The sequence below is a fragment of the Bidens hawaiensis genome, unplaced genomic scaffold, assembly GCF_021521415.1.
Source record: "Bidens hawaiensis isolate Kalapana, Puna unplaced genomic scaffold, B.hawaiensis_p1.1 tig00009086_1, whole genome shotgun sequence".
Taxonomy (NCBI): domain Eukaryota; kingdom Viridiplantae; phylum Streptophyta; class Magnoliopsida; order Asterales; family Asteraceae; genus Bidens; species Bidens hawaiensis.
Genome location: NW_027491668.1, coordinates 582,619 through 601,963, shown reverse-complemented (window position 1 = coordinate 601,963; position 19,345 = coordinate 582,619). Strand labels below are relative to the sequence as shown.

Below are 19,345 nucleotides of genomic sequence, written 5' to 3'. Positions count from 1 at the left end.
TTGAACAATATCAACTACTTTGTACATGTAGCATGTATAAAAATAGGGGTTGTCAACACGAATGATGGTAGGAATACATAAGTTTAGTTATATATATATAGAATCAGAATTCATTTGTCGATGATGAGCATCACAACCCTTATGAATATGCAAACAAATAAATAGATGTGGACCCGTTCCTATTGATACAAAATCAACATACTTGAGTAAATGTATGATCATACTAGATGAGAATAAATGAGGGTGAGATACCAACCAACCAAAAAACAGTAAACACATAAGCACATAGTCATATAAAGCATGCAATAATCATACACAAACATGATTTGAATTGTGAATAAATGAGGCAAAACATTAACAAAACTTAATAAAGTATATGTGTTACCTCCAAAATATAGAATATGAAAAAGGGGTGTGTAAACTCACCTGAATGATAGAGTGGTATCGAATAGTAGCCTAAGAGAGATGGACGACGAGGCGGAGTGTCACAACAGATTATCCTTAATTTGTCGTGTAACAATAGCCGAAATAGAATCCTTGTACGAAAAGTAAACGATGTGGGAAACCTATGTTTATTTTTGCAATTTAGACTTTTCTTTGCTTTTGACGTTCAGGAGGATTAAAGGGTGTTTGTGCGGAAATCTTAAACGTTTGTCTTTTAAACAATATTTTACGAAACCAAAACATAAAGCTTCATTTCCTAAATGAAATGCATCTTTTTTTATTTATATATTTATTTATTTATTTATCTATTTATTTATATTCTTTTATAATAAACATATAGAATATGCATTTCAAAAAAATCGTTTGATATAATTCTATAAATTACATAAACAACAAAAATCGTTTGATGTTACAAGGAATAATTGTTGGTGGTTATTAAAAGTGTTGTATTGGTTTGTCGAATGAAAGAAATAGAACTAGATGCCACGGTCAGTCGGTCACAACCTCTGATTAAATCCTAGACTGGTCCCCAATAGTCAAACCCAAAATTCAATTCATTGCACACTAGATTGGAACGGAATATACGGGCTTTAATCAGAATAACGAAACAAGTGGAATAATATAATTCTTACCTCGAGCAGTGGTCTGATCAACGATTCGCAGACTTGGAACAAAGTTTGTTTGGAACGAGCGGATTCGTTAGTATTTAAAGTGTCATTAACTCGTCATTTTCTATTTATGGTAAATCCCGTAATTTTCGCTCGAAATAAAAGGAGATTTAAGACTCGTAATGGAATGGTTATTAGCTTTAAATGCATTATTTATGACGAGTGATTCTCGGTTTGTGGTTACGAGTCGAAAGGAAAATGTTTGGGCCTCTGACTTCGGTCGTTTAAGGCTTGCTGGAGGAGTTGTAAGGGCGTGGCCGGAAATTAACATGCTGGGCAGTGAGATGCAAGTTCCTCAAATGACACTTTTGGCCCTCCAACTTTAATTTGACTAAAACTTTCAAAACATACACGCTAGTCCTTTAGTTTAAATATGTAATAATTTATTTTGTTTCTATTAAAAGTAATTTAAAAAATCTAATTAATCCGACTTTTTACTTATTAGAAGAGGATTCGAATCACATCGAAATTTAAAACGGGTTAGAGTTTAGGTTTGAAATTGATGAATTTACAATAACTTTACATGCTTTCATGGCAATGATAAATAAAAAAAACTAATTACATTCTCCTAATGACATCAACTACTTAACTATTACTAACCTGATTTAGCTCGCCTTGAAAAAATTACACCTCAACTTTCGATTAAGTTGTCAATATGAAAACACTCATGTTATTTTGTGCTCTTAGGGTTTCATAAAACCTTGCTTCGTAGTTGCTTTGAAATTCGCTTACAGATAACTCTTCGTTTTGAATTGATATATTTGAATAGAGGATTAATAGGAGATAGAATCTTTAGATAATAGCGGGATTTCGCTCTAGGAATCATATTATTTTACATCAAAACAAATGAATTTCTACCCGAAATACCCCTGATTCAAAAAAGGCAGACAAAGTTTTTTAAAATAATTAGGTGGCGTTTGGTATACAGGAATGATAGGGGAAATGGAATAATTCATTGCATGGGAATGAAAAAAGTGGTGTTTGGTTGCTCAATGGAATGGAATCATCTATTACACATGGAATCCCATTTCATCAAAACCATTCCTTCTCACCCCCCCTTTTTTTTCATTCAATTCCTCATTCACCCTACTTTCTCAACACCACCACCACCTAACAACAACAGCCACCACTACCATCGTCACCACCAACACCTGACCACCACCATCGCCACCACCACCGCCTCTGCCACCACCACCCTACCACCAGTGCAACCCCCCTCACCGTCGCCGCCGCCATCGTCGCCGTAACCACCGTAAACATTGTCACTGCCGCGCCTAACCATCACTGCCACCACCACTTTCGCTGTCTGATCACTACCACTGTCGCCGCCATCACTACCAATGCTATCACCGCCACCCCACCACCATCGTCGCCGCTGCCACCACCATTTTCGTCGCTAGAGGCTAGAGCTAACCCCCACCACAGTCGCTATTGATTTTTTTTTATCATTAATTTTTTTTGGTAAAAAAAGTATTTTGGGGTAGGAGCATTTTTATTATTTCTATTTCATTCCTATAATTTTTTTGGATACCATACAACATTAAGTAATAATTCATTTCATTCACATAGGTTAAACAAACAAGACAAGGTAATGGAATGATCTATTTCATTCCTTTCTCCATTCCATTCATTCTCCCATTTCATTCCCCCTTCATTACACTACCTCCAACCAAACATACCCTTACATTTGTGCCATGGAATACTATCAACCCTTGATTAGTTTTCATTAGTATAAATAAACGGATGTAAATTAACTCACTAAATTGGTTTTCAATAAAACTTAAATTCTCAATGGAACCTAATAACTTTTTAACTAATAATTGCTTTTTATATGTTAATTTTGTTTTCATATGCTACTTTTTTTTAAAAGACTTATATGGTCTTAGAGAAATAAAACAACAAACAATGATAATTAACCAACTAATTGTTTTATTTCAATTGTTGTAAAGTATACCATATAATGACTTTGTATTGACAGCGTGACCTTTTTTTTAGAACGACAATTTTTCAATTTGGAGAGCTCTGTTGTCCTACTCTGGCCAGACCATTTTGTGTTAACTAGACACACGTTGTCTTCAGAGTTTGGCTTGAGCATTTCCCAAGAAACCATGTCGCCGACTGCCACTTGACAATCGTTTTGCCGTTACAAGAGCAAAACTCTCCGACGTAACACACGGTTAAATGAAACCCAAGTGAGCTCGAAATTTGAACCGAAGTAGGGTTATCACTTTTTCCCGAAGCCCAACCCGAAAAAAACCGTACTCGAACCCGAACTAACCCGACCCGAAAAACCCAAACCCAAGAAAAGACTAGCCCCAACCCGAACCGAAGTAATTCAGGTTGGTTCTCTAGTTTAATTTATAAGTTTCGGGTCAACCTGAAAAACCCGATTAAACTTTTAGTTTAGAAATTAAATATATTTTTAAGTAAAATAGGCTTAGTCTTAGTCAATAAATTTATCAGAATCTAAACCTAATCGACTTTTGTTATCACAACTATTATGGATCGATTGTTTATTGTTAATTTATGTTTTCCGTTTATTACTAATAGCAACCATAATTGGACAACCAAATCACGACTGATTGAGGACGATTATGATTCGAGTTAGTTACTTAGTTTTTCTCTTTTTTTGAATTGGTTTATGACTTTATCAAGTTATGTTGGTTTATTATTTGATTATTTGTGTTACGAGCATATAAGATAATGTTGTTTTAATTTTATCATTGAAGTTTTTTAATTTTTTTTGTTTTTTGTTTCATTTTCTAGGATACTCGAAACCCGATTAACCCAACTCGAAAATACCCGAACACGAATTACCCGAACCGGAAAAACCCGTAAGAAATTTGGGTTGGGTTTCGGATTAATATTTAAAACTTTGAAACCCGAATAACCTGACCCGAAAAACACCCCTAACCAAAAGTGATTCCAGATTAAAATTGTCTCTCCACTTTATTTATTAAATATTCTATTTTTAAGTAATTACCGTATGGTTATATAGTGAGAGCATGTTTGGCTATTTTAGGTTAAATAAATAAAATTATTATTATTATTATTCGTCCCCACAACACAAAGATATTCATATTCTTTTATAACCGCTGCCTCCGTTAAACTTCACCGGACCTCCGCCGTCTATGGACCCTAACTCCGTCCTCATTAACTTACAAACCCTAACTTCTTCAAAACAACAACGGCAGCCGTACACCGGCGATACACAGCTTACGAATTCAATCGGCCAACTCCGCAGCTTCTCTACCGCCTTATCAGCTTTCATTAGAAGCTACAACGAGTTGAACGCTCACATCGGTTTTGTTAATTCGTCTATTGACGCTAATTTTCCGCCTAATTGTCTTGTGGAAGGTAATATTACTATTAACCCTAGGTGTTTAGGTTTGTTGGATACTAGTTGTGATCGAACGGTTCAAAACCCTAGGGATAGAGTGAGTGAGTGTGAACTTAGACATGCAGTTGCAACGGATGCTTCGAAGAAGCCTGAAGTTTCTAATAGTCGAGATATTGATGCGTTTAAGAATCGTGTAGAAATGGATAGTTTGAACGGCGGCTATTCGCATGGTTATGATGAATTGGATGCGTTGAAGAAGCCTGATGTATGTGAGAATCATGTAGCAATTGATAGTTTGAAGAAGCATGAAGTTGCTGATAATGAAGAGATTGATACTCGTGGCCGAGATATTGAGGTGTTTAAGAATCGTGTAGAAATTGATAGTTTGAATAGCGGTTTTGACCACGGTTATGATGAATTGGATGTTTCGAAGAAGGTTGAAGTTGCTGATAACGGTGAAGAGATTGATACTTGTGGACGAGGTATTGGCGTGTTTAAGAATTTTGAAGAAATTGATAGTTTGAAGAAGCACGAAGTTGCTAATAATCATGTAGAAATTGATACTCGTGGTCGAGATATTGATGTGTCTGAGAATCGTGTGGAAATTGATAGTTTGAACAGCGGTTATTCGTACGGTTATGATGAATTGGATGCGTCGAAGAAGGTTGAAGTTGCTGATAATGATGAAGAGATTGACGCTCGTGGTCGAGATATTGATTGTTTGAACGGCGGTTTTGACCACGGTTATGATGAATTGGATGCGTCGAAGAAGCCTGAAGTTGCTGATATTGATGAAGAGATTGATACTCGTGGTCGAGATGTTGAGGTGTTTAAGAATCATGTAGAAATTGATAGTTTGAACAGCGGTTATTCGCTCAGTTATGATGAATTGGATGCGTCGAAGAAGGTTGAAGTTGCTGATGAATCGGAGGAGGATCCTGAAGAAATTGAGGTATGTGAGAATCATGTAGAAATTGATAGTTTGAAGAAGGTTGAAGTTGCTGATGATGGTGAAGAGATTGATACTCGTGGTCAAGATATTGACGTGTTTAAGAATCGTGTAGAAGTTGATAGTTTGAACAGCGGTTATTTGCATGATTATGATGAACTGGATGCATCGAAGAATGTTGAAGTTGCTGATAAATCAGAGGATCCTGAAGAAATTGAGGTATGTGAGAGTCGTGTAGATATTGATAGTTTGAAGAGGCTTGAAGTAGTTAATAATCCTGTAGAAAGTGATACTCGTGGTAGAGATATTGATGTATTTAAGAATTTTGAAGAAGTAGATGTATGTGAGAATCATGTAGAAATTGATTGTTTGAACATGCAGGAAGAAACTGTTCCCGGAAGTTCTAGTGATGAAACGATGGCGGTTGTTCGAGAAGCGGTTGTTTCGGAAGAAAATCCTAACGTAATGGTTGCGAATGGTGAACGGAGCAATGAGAATGTGAGGACACCTGAATTTCTTGAAGAAATTAATGTATCAGTACCCAAGAAGATTGAAGAAATTGAAATCTTGAACGAGCCTGAAGAGAATGGTATCTGTAGGAATGCAGAAGAAACTGTTATGGTAAAGAAGCTTGAAGAGTTTGATACTTTGATGGTTCCAAAAGAAATCGATTCTTCTAAGACGCGAAAAGAAATTGTTGTGTTAAAGAAGCTTGAAGAAACTGTTCTAGAAACTTCTCGTGATCAAAGCATAGCCCTTGTTCTAGAACGAAAACATAAGGTAATGGCTATGAGGACACCTGTAAGCTTTGAAGAAGTTGATGTATTGAAGAAGCCTGCAGTAATCGATATACCTAAGAAGGTTGAAGTAACTGATATATGCAAGAATTCAGAACAATATGATGTATTGCTTGAGCCTGTAGAACTTGATACTTTGATGATACGGGAAGAAGTCGGTACTTTGAAGAAGCATGAAGAACTTGATATTTCAATGGTTCCAGAAGATACAGATACTTCAAAGAAGCCTGAAGAAAGCCTTCCGGAAACTTCTTGTTATCGAACCGGAACCACCGTTCCAGAAGCCATTGTTTCAGAACAAAACCCCAACCAAATGGCTACCAATTGTGAACAGAGCCATGAAAATGTGAGTACACCTGAAAACCTTGAAGAGATTGGCATCTGTAAGAATCCAAAAGAAACTGTTGTATTAGAGAAGTCGGAAACAACTGATTCTTTGAAGAAGCGTAAAAAAAATGGTACCTGTAAGAATGCTAAGAAACCAAAAGCTTCAAAGAAGTCTGTGGTTTCTAATGGCACACAGAGCCATGAAAAGGTAAGGACACCTGAACACCTTGAAGAAATTGAAATCTTGAATAAGTCTGAACAGACTGATATCTGTAAGAATCGAGATGAAAGTCCTGCATTAAAGATGCCTGAAGAACTTGATATTGCAGTTATTTCAGAAGAAATCAATACTTTGAAGAACCCTGAAGAAAAACTGCCAGAAACTTCTTTTGATCGAACCAGAACCACCGCTCTAGAAGCCATCAAATCAGAACAAAAGCCAAACACAATGGCTGCTAATGACAAACCGAGCCATGAAGTTGTGATGACACCTGAATGCCATGAAGAAACTGATGCATCAGTATGTAAGAAGCCTGAACAAACTGTTGTTTCAAAGAAGCCGGAACAAACTGATATCTTGAGCAAGCTTGAAGAAACTGGAACCTGTAAGAAGTCTAAGGAAACCAAAGCTAATGCTAAAACTGCGGTTCCAGAAGCCATTGTTTCAGAACAAAACCGTAACAGAATGGCCGCTGATGGCAAACCGAGCCTTGAAACTGTGATGGCACCTGAATGTCAAGAAACTGAGGTATCAGTACCTAAGAAGCCTGAACAAACTGCTGCATTAAAGAAGCCTCAACAAACTGTTGCATCACAAAAACCTGAAGAAACTGAGGTATCAGTACCTAAGAAGCCTGAACAAACTGTTGCATTAAAGAAGCCTCAACAAACTGTTGCATCAAAAAAACCTGAAGAAACTGGGGTATCAGTACCTAAGAAGCCTGAACAAACTGTTGCATTAAAGAAGCCTCAACAAACTGTTGGATCAAAAAAACCTGAACAAACTGGTGCATCAAAAAAGCCTGAACAAACTGTTGCGTCAAAAAAGCCTGAACAAACTGTTGCATCAAAAAAGCCTCAACAAACTGTTGCATCAAAGAAGCCTGAACAAACTGTTGTATCAAAGAAGCCTGAACAAACTGGTATCTTGAACAAGCCTGAACAGACCGTTGTATCAAAGCAGCTTAAAAAAATCACTACTTTGAAGAAGCATGAAGAAAATGGAACCTGTAAGAAGGCTAAGGAAACCGAAGCTCCTAAGAAGTTTGTGATTTGTATGTTAGAATCCTTGTGTCGAGGCATGTGTTCTAAGGACATGAAGTGGCATGTAGCATCGCATTATTCTGAAATGATTAATCATCGTGAGGAAATTGCAAAGTCCTTGAAGCTTGCTAAAGATCCTGCAAAGCTAGTTTTATACAGCATTGGCAGGTTTTTTATACAGGGCAGTAAAACATTCTGCAATCCACATCAGAAGGAAAGTCTAGGAAGGATGGCCTCAGTTTTAATTTTGGAGTGCTTTGTGATGATCAGCCCTGATGATGGCATTGAGATTGCAAAAAGAGAGCAGCAATATGCAGCAGAAGCTGCTGTTGATTGGAAAAAGCGGATGATCAGAGAAGGTGGATTGAGACATGCGGATGAGGTTGATGCCAGGGGTTTGCTTCTGCTCATCAGTGGATTTGGGATTGAAGATCATGTTTTCACGATTCAGGATATTGTACATTTGATCAGGGCTAGTAATGTGAAGGGGATTGCCACTGCACTTCGTCGCTCAGCTTTTCTTATCCCAAAAGTTACAGGTTTGTTGCTTTATTATGTTAATTTGTTATACCTTGAAACCTCGTGAAACGAATACCCTCATAACCTAAAGAACTATTCATTATTTATTTACTTACTGATATTGATAACAACTTACTGATAATGACAACAATAGTAATAAACTAATAACAATAATGGATTGAAGAAAATTATTCATTTATCGATGTTATACCGTATGTTGTTTTTGATGTGCGTGATTACCAGAAAAAAATCAAATAAAATGATACATGTGATATTTGAAGTGTTAAATGTATAATGTAGGAAAAATATGCTAAACTATTTACTTTAAATGAAAAACAGTATACACACTTGTACAGTGGTTGCATCATGCATCATGCATCATGCAAACTTCTTGTTATTTCTTTTTTATCTTTTGGATATGCTGCAAACTTGATCAGTTTTATGATTTTAGATAATTCTGATGGTTAGAAGTTTTAGGAGGGAATAATCGTATCTGAGGTTGCTGCAGCAAAACCGTCTTTTAAGGGTGGATAAGTATATGATGGTTTAAAGTTGAAACATTCACATAATCCACTCTTGTGGTGTTGAATTCATGAGCTAAACTATTTTCTGGTAATTGTACTTTTTTCAGAGGTAATTTATTCGTTGGTGAATACTAATCTGGAAATTGAAGCTGTTGATATTGCGTATACTTTCGGGTTGGAGCATACGTGCCATCCTGGGAAGATATTGACGGCATATTTGCAAAATAAAATTAAAGATTTGCAGAATGCTTCGCCTCTTCAAATGGTAAGTAATACCCTCTCTCTCTCTCTCTCTCTCTCTCTCTCCCTCCCTCTTATAGTGTAATCTTTAATGGTGCTGTGTTATATTATATTGTCAACTAGGAGATGCCCCGGTGCGTTGCACCTTAGGTTTCTAGTGTGTGCTTTTTTTTTCTTTTTTTACCACGGGTTCCAAACGTTGATAAAAATAAGCAAACCACAATGGCACTTTCTTCAAAGGCAACAAAGCAAGAGAGAAAAAGAAAATCCGGAAGGAACTTAAAAGAATTAAGGAAGAAACAAATAAAGTAATTTTATTAATGTTTATAGATTGTAGAGTAACCTAAGTGTTAGTTTTTTTTTTCACATCAAGCATTTCATATAGAAACACTGGAACCAATTATAAACCTAAAGAAGAAAGTTGGTGTGATGGAAAGTTTGTTAGCCTGTAACCTGAGGGATGTGGGTTCGACCCTTGCGGGTGCTGCTTTGAGGTTTAATTTAGAAAAAAAATAGAAACACCTGAACTTTAATTTGCATTGTTTCCTTGACTTTATTTTTTTTATTATTATTATTTTTGAACGGTTAACGATTCCCCCAAATGGGGCTACTGGCTAAATTTGGTGGTGGAGTGGTAAGGAAGAGACTTCTTGTTCACTTGTTCCATGTGACCTAGGTTCGATTCTTGCCCTCATCATTTAGTTTCGGCGGCACCAGGTGATGATGGGAGACTAGGCGAGTGGGTGGCATTCACTAGTTGGATCCTTGAACTGAACGAGTTTGATCTCACCGCACTGTTGTGCCTTTGGGCGAGTGTTCAAGGGCGTTGGCCTTAGGTTAGGGTTTTCCTCGGATCGAACGATGAGTGTATTCGATGTGGTGAATTTAGCTGGTAGCACATTTGGAGGATTTGTTGGCGTTCAAAAAAAATAAAGTCCAGGGCAACGATGTAAATTAAAGTTCAAGTGTTTCTATTTTTTTTGTGCATTAAACCTCAAATCGGCACCCCCAAGGGTCGAACCAGCATCCCTCGGGTTACAGGCTAACAAACTTTCCACCACGCCAACTTCTTCTTTAGGTTTATAATTGGTTCCGTCCCTATATACATTAAATGCACGATGCGGAAAACCAACACTTAGTGTGGCATCCACCGGTTGGTTAACCTCCACCAATCACAACGAAGAATGTAGTGTTTCCTTCTTTTATTTACTTCTTTATTAAAAATAAATGGAACATTTCCTTTTCTAGTAACCTTTTAATAAATAAATCTCTTGCTCCTTTTTATCACTAGAAAGAAAACAAGAAGAGTCATATCTCCTTTCTGTTAAAGTTCTGTTTTTGGTGCGATTCAAAAGCCAACTTATTATTTTTTTCCAATACGGGCAAAGTGCATATATAAATTATAAAGGTGAGTTAGGCATAACATAGTTTGGTCATATTTCTTTCCACTTGAAGAAATAATGTACTTTTTTGCTTTTACTCCAAAAAAGGCATCAAATTTTCAAAAATTTTACCATGCCGACTTTTTTTTTCCTAACGTGATGCTGACATGGCGTTGATGTTGGATAGGAAGACCTGTTAATTTGACCCGTTTGACTTTTTTTTAATTAGTTTTACCTGTTTGATTTGGGTCAACTAGTTTAATATATTCTGTCACTATTAAAGGGTAATCAAGTCAAAACATATCATACAAAATATGCGAATGGCCAAATATTCAAGGCTACTAATTTTGGTGTTTGTGATTGTAATTTTCAGTTGGAGGCAACGAAGCAGCACATATTTGATCTAACATTGGTTAAACAATGTTTGGAATCTCACAACGTTGACCCTTCAACTCTTCTTCCCGACTTCAAAATCAATGAAAGAATACAAAATCTAGAGAAAGAAGTAAACGATTGGAAATTAATCCAGAAAAGAAAGTCTCAAGAAAGCCCGATTCATCAAGAAGCAAAGCGTGCTTGTTATGTTCATGAAAACACACCACATCATCATAAACCCGTTGATCACTTTGGCATGGACCGGTTTAACAGGTCAACACAACCAAGCACTAGCTACATTACTAAACACCCTGCTTCACCTGTATATAATGCATATGCAAGGCCTGAAAACAGAAACGGTTCGGTGCCAAATGGTCCGGCGGGTGGTTTTCGTGGTTCTTATGACCAAACGGTGCACACGGCTAATAATCAACCTCATGGCTGGCATGCACCATATGGCCAACATTATCCAAGACATGGTCAAACATATGATTCACAACCTGATCATAGATTATGGGACCAAGGACAGCTAGAATCGTTTCCCGGGTTTTTGGGAAGTCGACCACCACCCTCGGATCTATATGGTTTTGCTAAATTAGTTGAAAAAGGATGGCGTGGTTCTCGTGCGTGATGTTGTAGTTCTGCAATATGTTTTAAGTGTTACTCGTACCTGTATTTGGGTTTGGGTTAACTTAATGTTTGTAGCTTTTTGTTCTTTGGTACATAACTACATATATCTTCTGTTCATGAGAATGATATAATATTATTCCTTTGTTTGTTGACCTTTTAATGTTCTTCTGAAGTTTATAAACCTTTGGCCAAATTTATAATCATTAACTATAAAAAAAATTGGGGTATTGTAAGTATTTACATTGTGCGTCAAAAGTGATGTTACGTCACTGCCACGTAAAAAGTGGAGGTATTAACTAACTCATCAAACATATGTAATGGTTTAATTACAACACCAGTATTACTTAATGTCTTTTCAAATAGAAAAAAAAGATTGGTGAACGTGTTTGATTGCACTAGCGCCCATAGGGGCTGATGAGCCTTTAGCGTCCTTTCTCCAAGAGGTGTAGTGGTGTGGCTATGGAAATGGAGATGATGTGTAAGGGATTAGCGCACCCACATCACGACAACACTTCATATAGAATAATAAGAAAGTTGTCGGTTCCATTTGCTTGTATCTAACAAAGGTGAATAGTTGGATGGATTTTGAGCTTTGGTTTTAAACATTTCAATATAATACTAGGTTACACCCCGTGTTTCACACGGGTGGAAATTATAATAAAAATAAAAATTATTATATGTAATACGCAAATTAAGTTATTTCATATAATAATTTTTATTTATAACTTTTATTTTATATTCATTTAAATCAAATTATAACTTAAAGTATTAAAATTGAATTACATGTATATAAAAAAATAAAAAAATTGTCCTGATTTTCATTATTTAATAATTTTTCAAGATTTTAGCCATTGTATTGATTTATATAGTCAAACTTTTGTTATTGATTTAAATGAATATAAAATAAAATTAATGAAGAATTTTATATTGAATTGTAAAAGGTTAAATATTAGTTTTTATAAATTTATATGAATAGCTTAATATAATTTTACAATGGTAATTAAATGAAAAATAATGAATAGAGGATTTTATGCATTTAATGAATTGTTATACATTTTAATGAACGTTAATTAAATGTTAATTGGGTGGAAAATGTATTTAAGGGAATTGCTTTGTGGAATCCAATGTGGACACTCTAAAAATGGTGCCATGTGAAACAATTATCTTGCTTTAATAGTTTAGTTAGATTTTTTTAACACTTGTTGTACGAGACCATAAACAAGACAATTGTATAAACAAATTATTCAAAAATTTATTTATTATATACCAAAAATGTTGCATATGCTCTTAATGTGTTTAATATGGAATAAATTCTTAATATAGAATCACAATAACCGTGTAACTCAATACATGTTAACACATCGTACCGTTACAAGAAATGACTCGACAAGATGACATGGTATGTAAGAACCATAACGAACTTAGATTTATATTTATCTAAGTCTATTGGTCTATCCGCATTCCGTTACAAATACTAACCTTCACTATTTTTGAAGCATAATTATTATGATAACATACTCTAGAATACTCTTTTACGAGAACAATAATATTTCCTTTCCGGTGAGGTCGATTTGAGATGAAAAATCTACTAATAAACTCGTACGATGAGCTATGTTTCAAGAACAAAACGAAAAAGAGAAATCAACGTTAGAACAATATAAGTAGAAAACTTAAACAATATAAAAACTCAATAAGAGAACAACAACGGAGACCCAAGTTCGGTCATCACCTGTGTCACTTTGGGTCGATACCGACAATGAGAGATTTGAGTCAGGTTTTGCGAGGTTGTCATTTCGACTCCTAACCCCATTCAGGTTATAGTCCCACCGTGTGTTGCGCTAGAGAGTTCCGCTCTTGTGACCGCACAACGACTGTCAAGTGGCAGCCGACAGTCATTGGCCATAGTTGGTCAACGAATAACACAAATAATATTCTATATTTCCTCCGGTTGTTACAACCGATGCCTCCGTCAAACCTCACCGGAGCTCCGCCGTCGATGGACCACATCTCCGCCCTCATTAACTTACAAACCCTAACAAACATCACCGGCGATACACAGATTAACGAGCTCCGTAGCTTCTCCACCGCCTTATCGGAATTCATCAGCCGCTACGACGAGTTGAATAATCACATAAGTTTTATTAATTCATCGATTGACTCCAAATTACCGCCACATCACCTTGTTGAAGGTATTATTAACCCTAATTATTTAGGTTTGCTGGAAACTAGTTGTGATACAACGGTTACACAAGGCATTGTGTCGGTGCAAAACCCTAGCTCAAGTGAAAACACTAAATTTTCAAGCAATTCTGAAGAAATTGATGTATCGAATAATCCTTTAGAAATTGATGCCTTGGAGAAGCCTGAAGCTGCTGCTGATTTATCGAATAACCGGTTAGAAATTGATGTTTTGAAGGAGCCTAAAGGTGCTGATGTATTTGAGGTTCCTATAGAAATTAATACTTTGAAGTCTCCTGAAGTTGCTGATGTATCGAATAATTCTGAAGAGATTGAGGTATGCGAGAATAATGTAGATATTGATAGTTTGGAGAAGCTTGAGGTTGCTGATATACCTGTAGAAATTGATACTCGTGGTCGAGATATTGATGTGTTTAAGAATCGTGTAGAAATTGATAGTTTGAACAGCGTTTTTTTGCACGATTATGATGAATTGGATGTTTTGAAGAAGCTTGAAGTTGCTGGTGTATCAAAGGATCATGAAGAAATTGATGAATTTGATAATCGTGTAGAAATGGGTAGTTTGAAGAAGCCTGAAGATGTTGATGTATGGATGAATCCTGAAGAAATTGAGGTGTGTGAGGATCCTGTAGAAATCGATATTCCGAAGGAGCCTAAAGTTGTTAATGATTCTCTTGAAATTGCTACTCGTGAAGAAATCGATGTGGCTAAGAATTTTGAAGTTGATGTATGTGAGAATCATGTAGAAATTGATAGTTTGAACATGCAGGAAGAGACTGTTCCAGAAAGTTCTTGTGATGAAACAATGGCCGATGCTCCTGGAGCCGTTGTTTCAGAACAGAACCTTAACATAATGGCTGCTAATGGCAAACAGAGTAATGAGAATGTGAGGAGACCTGAATGTGTTGTAGAAATTGATGTGTTAGTACATAAGAAGCATGAACAAGCTGATGTCTTGAAGAAGCCTGAACATATTGATATCTGTAAGAACCCCAATGAATTTGATACTTTGATGATTCCAGAAGAAATTGTTGTATCGAAGAAGCTTGAAGAAACTATTCCAGAAACTTGTTGTGATCGAACCATAGCCATTGTTTCGGAACAAAACCCTAACGAACTGGATTTGGGGAAACCTGAAAGTCTTAAAGAAGTTAGAAAGATGAGGAAGCGGTATAGGAAGAGAAGAAGGGAGTTTATTCTTTTTTCTAAGAACCCTGTGATTTTTAAATTACAATCCAAGTGCCGGAACATGAGTACTAAGCAACTAAAGAGGCATGTAGCAACACATTATTCTGAAATGATCAATCTCCGCGAGGAAATTGCAAACGCATTGAAGCTGGCTGAAGATCCTGCAAAACTAGTTCTACGCAGCATTGGCAGTTTTTTTGTAACAAGCAGTGAAAGAATCCGCATGCATGCGGGGGGTTCACATCCCCTAACTGTAGAAAGGATGGCTTTGGTTTTGATTTTGGAGTGTTTTGTGATGATAAGTAGTGATGGCATTGACATTGCAAAACAGGACCGGGAATATGCGGCAGAAACTGCCGTTGGTTGGAAAAAACGGATGATCAATGAAGGTGGACTGGGACACACGGATGAGGTTGATGCTCGGGGTTTGCTTTTGCTCATCAGTGGATTTGGGATTCAAGATGATGTTTTCACTGTTCAGGATATTCTGGATTTGATTAGGGTTAGTAATGTGAAGGAAATTTCCGCTGCACTTTGTCGTTCGGTTTTTCTTATCCCAAAGATTCCAGGTTTGTTGCTTTTTATGGTAATTTGAAACATGGGGAAGTAGTGTAATTACGTAATTACATCGTAGTGTAATTGCAGTATGCTGTAATTACACTACACTACAATTACGCTATGTTGTATATATAATTACACTACTTGATTCCCGTAGTGTAATTAAACATTAATATATTCTTTTTATAGTTTAGTTTAGATTTCAAACAATCACATATTCCTTTTTTTTCTTTCCATGAGCTAAAGTATTTTCTGGTAAATTATACTTGTTTCAGAGGTAATTTATTTGATGGTGAAGAATAATCTGGAAATTGAAGCTGTTGATATTGCCAATACTTTTGGGTTGGAGAATGTGTGTCACCCTCGGAACATATTGACGACTGATTTGCACAATAAAATTAAAGATATTCAAAACGCTTTGCCTCTTCAAATGGTAATCAACACCTCTCTCTCTCTCTCTCTCTCTATATATATATATGTTATGTTGTGGTCTCCGATCCATCATGGGTCGGGTCCGGTTTAGACGAATAGACAGAATTAGGAGATTAAGCTGTTTAAGTTTTGGCCAAGCCCAAAAGCTCTAATCAGGCCCAGTTTAGTTAAAGGGTTAAACCCTAATTGTCTAGTCTATATATTCTCTCCTGTACTTGTAAGTTGGTATCACTCAATAATAAGAAAACCCTAGTTATCGACAGTGGACGTAGGTCATACACCGTGACCGAACCACTTAAATCCTTGTGTCTCTTTCGTTTATTCTTTCGGTTTTACTATTGTATTCGTGTTTGTGTGTGACTCCGAACCTAACAATTGGCATCAGAGCCTGGTTCTCGATTATACACACAGTTCCGCCGCCGCTGCTCCGCTGCTACAGTTCCACCGCCGCTGCTACAGTACCGCTGCCGCTGCTACAGTACGCCGCCGCCGCTATAGTACCGCGCCGCCGCGCTACAGTACCGCCGTCGCTGCTACAGTCCGCCGCCGCTGATTAGGGTTCCGCAGCTGCTGGTTCGTTTTTTCTGATCAGTTTCCAGTCCTTTTATTCCTTGGGTAGTTTGGTTGTTTGCTGTAATCAAAACTCAGTTTGGATAATGGCTGAGGACGGAAAGATCAAGATTGAGAAGTTTGATGGTCAGGATTTTGGATGGTGGAAAATGCAAATTGAGGATTTGCTATGTCAGAAAGATTTAATGGAAGCACTAGAAGAGAGGAAACCGGAAAGTATGAAAGATGATGAGTGGAAGGTACTTGACAGAAAAGCCATAGCTGTTATTAGACTCTCACTAGTTAAGAATGTGGCATTCAATATTGTAAATGAAACTACCACGTATGGTCTTATGAAAGCCTTGTCAAATATGTATGAAAAGCCTTCTGCATCAAACAAGGTATTTCTGATTAGACAGCTAGTTAACACCAGAATGAAGGAAGGGGCATCTGTTACCTCTCATGTTAATGACTTCAACACTATTATTTCTCGTTTGTCTTCTGTTGATATCAAGTTTGATGATGAAGTTCAAGCGTTACTCTTGTTATCCTCGTTACCCGAAAGTTGGTCAGGGACTGTTACTGCAGTTAGTAGTTCTTCTGGGAATACTAAGCTTACTTTTGAAGGAGTCCGGGATTTGATTTTAGGGGAGGACATAAGAAGAAGGAATTCTGGTGAGACATCTAGTTCTATATTGAGCACCGAAGGGAGAGGTAGGAGAAGAGAGAAAGGTAATGGCAGGGGTAGGTCAAAGTCTAGAAGAAGAAGTCAGTCAAAGCCCAGAAAAGACATTGAGTGTTGGAATTGCAAAGAAATGGGGCATTTCAGAAACCAATGCCCTAACCCCTCAATTTCAAAAGAAAAGAAAGAATCTAAGAAGGAAGTTAATCTGGCCACCGGTTCAGATGATTCAGAAGGTTCAGAAGAGACACTTATCTGCTGTGTTGAAGAATCAACAGATTCATGGATTATGGATTCTGGTGCATCTTTTCATGCCACTTATAGCACGAAGAAGATGAAGAATCTCCGAACAGGTAATTTTGGTAAAGTTCGTTTGGCTAATAATCATGCTGTTGATATCACGGGGATGGGGGATATTGAACTAAAAACTTCATTGGGCACCTCATGGACTCTAAAGGATGTTCGGGTCGTTCCTAGCCTTAGAAGAAAGCTAATTTCTGTTGGGCAGTTAGATGACCAAGGATATGATGTTATGTTTGGTGGGGGTCAATGGAAAGTTGTGAAAGGGAATCTTGTGATCGCCAGAGGTAAAAAGAAGGGCACTTTATACATGGTTGAAATTCCAGCTGATGGGGTAAATGCAGTGACCAGTGGACCGAGTCAGTCTAGTTTGTGGCACCAACGACTCGGCCACATGAGTGAAAAAGGGATGAAAATGCTCGTTGCTAGAGGAAAAATTCCAGAACTGAAGAAGGTTGAATCTGAATTTTGTGAACCATGTGTTTTCGGTAAAAAGAAGAAAGTATCTTTTGTGAAGACCGGAAAACAACCGAAAGCTCAGAAATTGGAGCTTATTCACTCTGATGTCTATGGACCAACTTCAGTCTCTTCTTTGGGAGGATCGCACTATTATGTCACCTTCATTGATGATTCGACACGCAAGGTATGGGTTTACTTTCTTAAAAATAAATCTGATGTTTTTGATACTTTTAAGAAATGGAAAACTGCTGTTGAATTGGAAACTGATTTGAAGGTGAAATGCTTGAAGTCGGATAACGGTGGTGAATACGTTAGCAAAGAATTCCGTGATTATTGTGAAGAGTACGGTATTCGGATGATCTTTACAGTCCCTGGCACTCCTCAACAAAATGGAGTGGCAGAACGAATGAACAGGACGTTAAATGAAAGGGCAAGAAGTATGAGACTTAATGCCGGGCTTCCAAAGACGTTCTGGGCAGATGCAGTTAACACTGCAGCTTATTTAATTAACCGGGGATTGTCAGTACCGTTGGGTTTCAAGACACCAGAAGAAGAGTGGAAAGGTAAAGCTGCAGATTATAAGCATTTGAAAGTCTTTGGGTGTAGCGCTTATGATCTAGTGAAAAATGACAAGCTTGATGCTAAAGCTAAAAAATATGTTTTCATTGGATATGGGTCAAACGAAATGGGCTACAGGCTTTGTTAGGATTAAACGCACACACGAAACTGAACACACACACGAAAGCAGTAAACGAACACGAGGATTTAACGTGGTTCGGTCTAAACTGACCTACGTCCACGGGTGGCAACTAGGTATATCTTTATTGAGTGACCAAAAGATTACAAGTACATAATGTTGTTTATATAGAGACTGAACTAGGGTTAGTAAATTATTATGCAAGAAATCTAAACCGGGCCGGGCTTGGGCCTGACCGCCCACACCCGTCTCCTCTTTTGACTTCATATAATAAACCGGGCCAACAAGGCCTACGAACCCAACAATCTCCCACTCGGAGGCCTTGAGTACTCTCGTCTGCACTCCTGATTGTACTTCTGTAATCTGAACATTAAACTTCTTCTAGTTGCCACCGCCTTCTCATCAATTAACCAGAAGGCCCGTTGAAGCTCCCCGGAGCTCCAACACGTCAGTCACGGCTGAAACTGCCCCTGACCCATTCTCTGTCCCTACCGGCTCCCACTGTAACGAACTACCGGATCCTGAGATAACCTGAGAACAAACACTCTCCATATTCAGCAAGTAATTCATTGGAGAGACTTTTACAGCTGGAATACTGGTTTTCTTAATCCACTGTCGACCTGGAACTGTAACTGAAACACGACCTGTGCTCCCACTGTCACGATGTCCCCCAACTGATTTAACCTTCCTAGCTTGTTCATCCTGAATCTTCACTTTGGCTCTGGGTTTGTTACTTGCAAAACGAACCTTCTTCTGCCCACGAGATTCTGTGAACCGGACTTTGTCTTTCACCAAAACTGGATCCACTCCTTTCGGTGACATA

The 19,345-nt window shown here is 37.5% G+C and overlaps 1 protein-coding gene across 1 annotated transcript; it reads left to right on the top strand.

The window, feature by feature from the left end:
• Positions 1 to 4,243: 4,243 nt before the first annotated feature.
• LOC143531158 (uncharacterized) lies at positions 4,244 to 9,221 on the top strand. Its single transcript, XM_077026514.1, has 4 exons — positions 4,244 to 5,404; positions 5,783 to 8,327; positions 8,939 to 9,096; positions 9,195 to 9,221. Exons 1-4 carry the CDS (start codon positions 4,244 to 4,246, stop codon positions 9,219 to 9,221), a joined length of 3,891 nt encoding a protein of 1,296 aa, XP_076882629.1.
• The last annotated feature ends 10,124 nt before the right edge of the window (positions 9,222 to 19,345 follow it).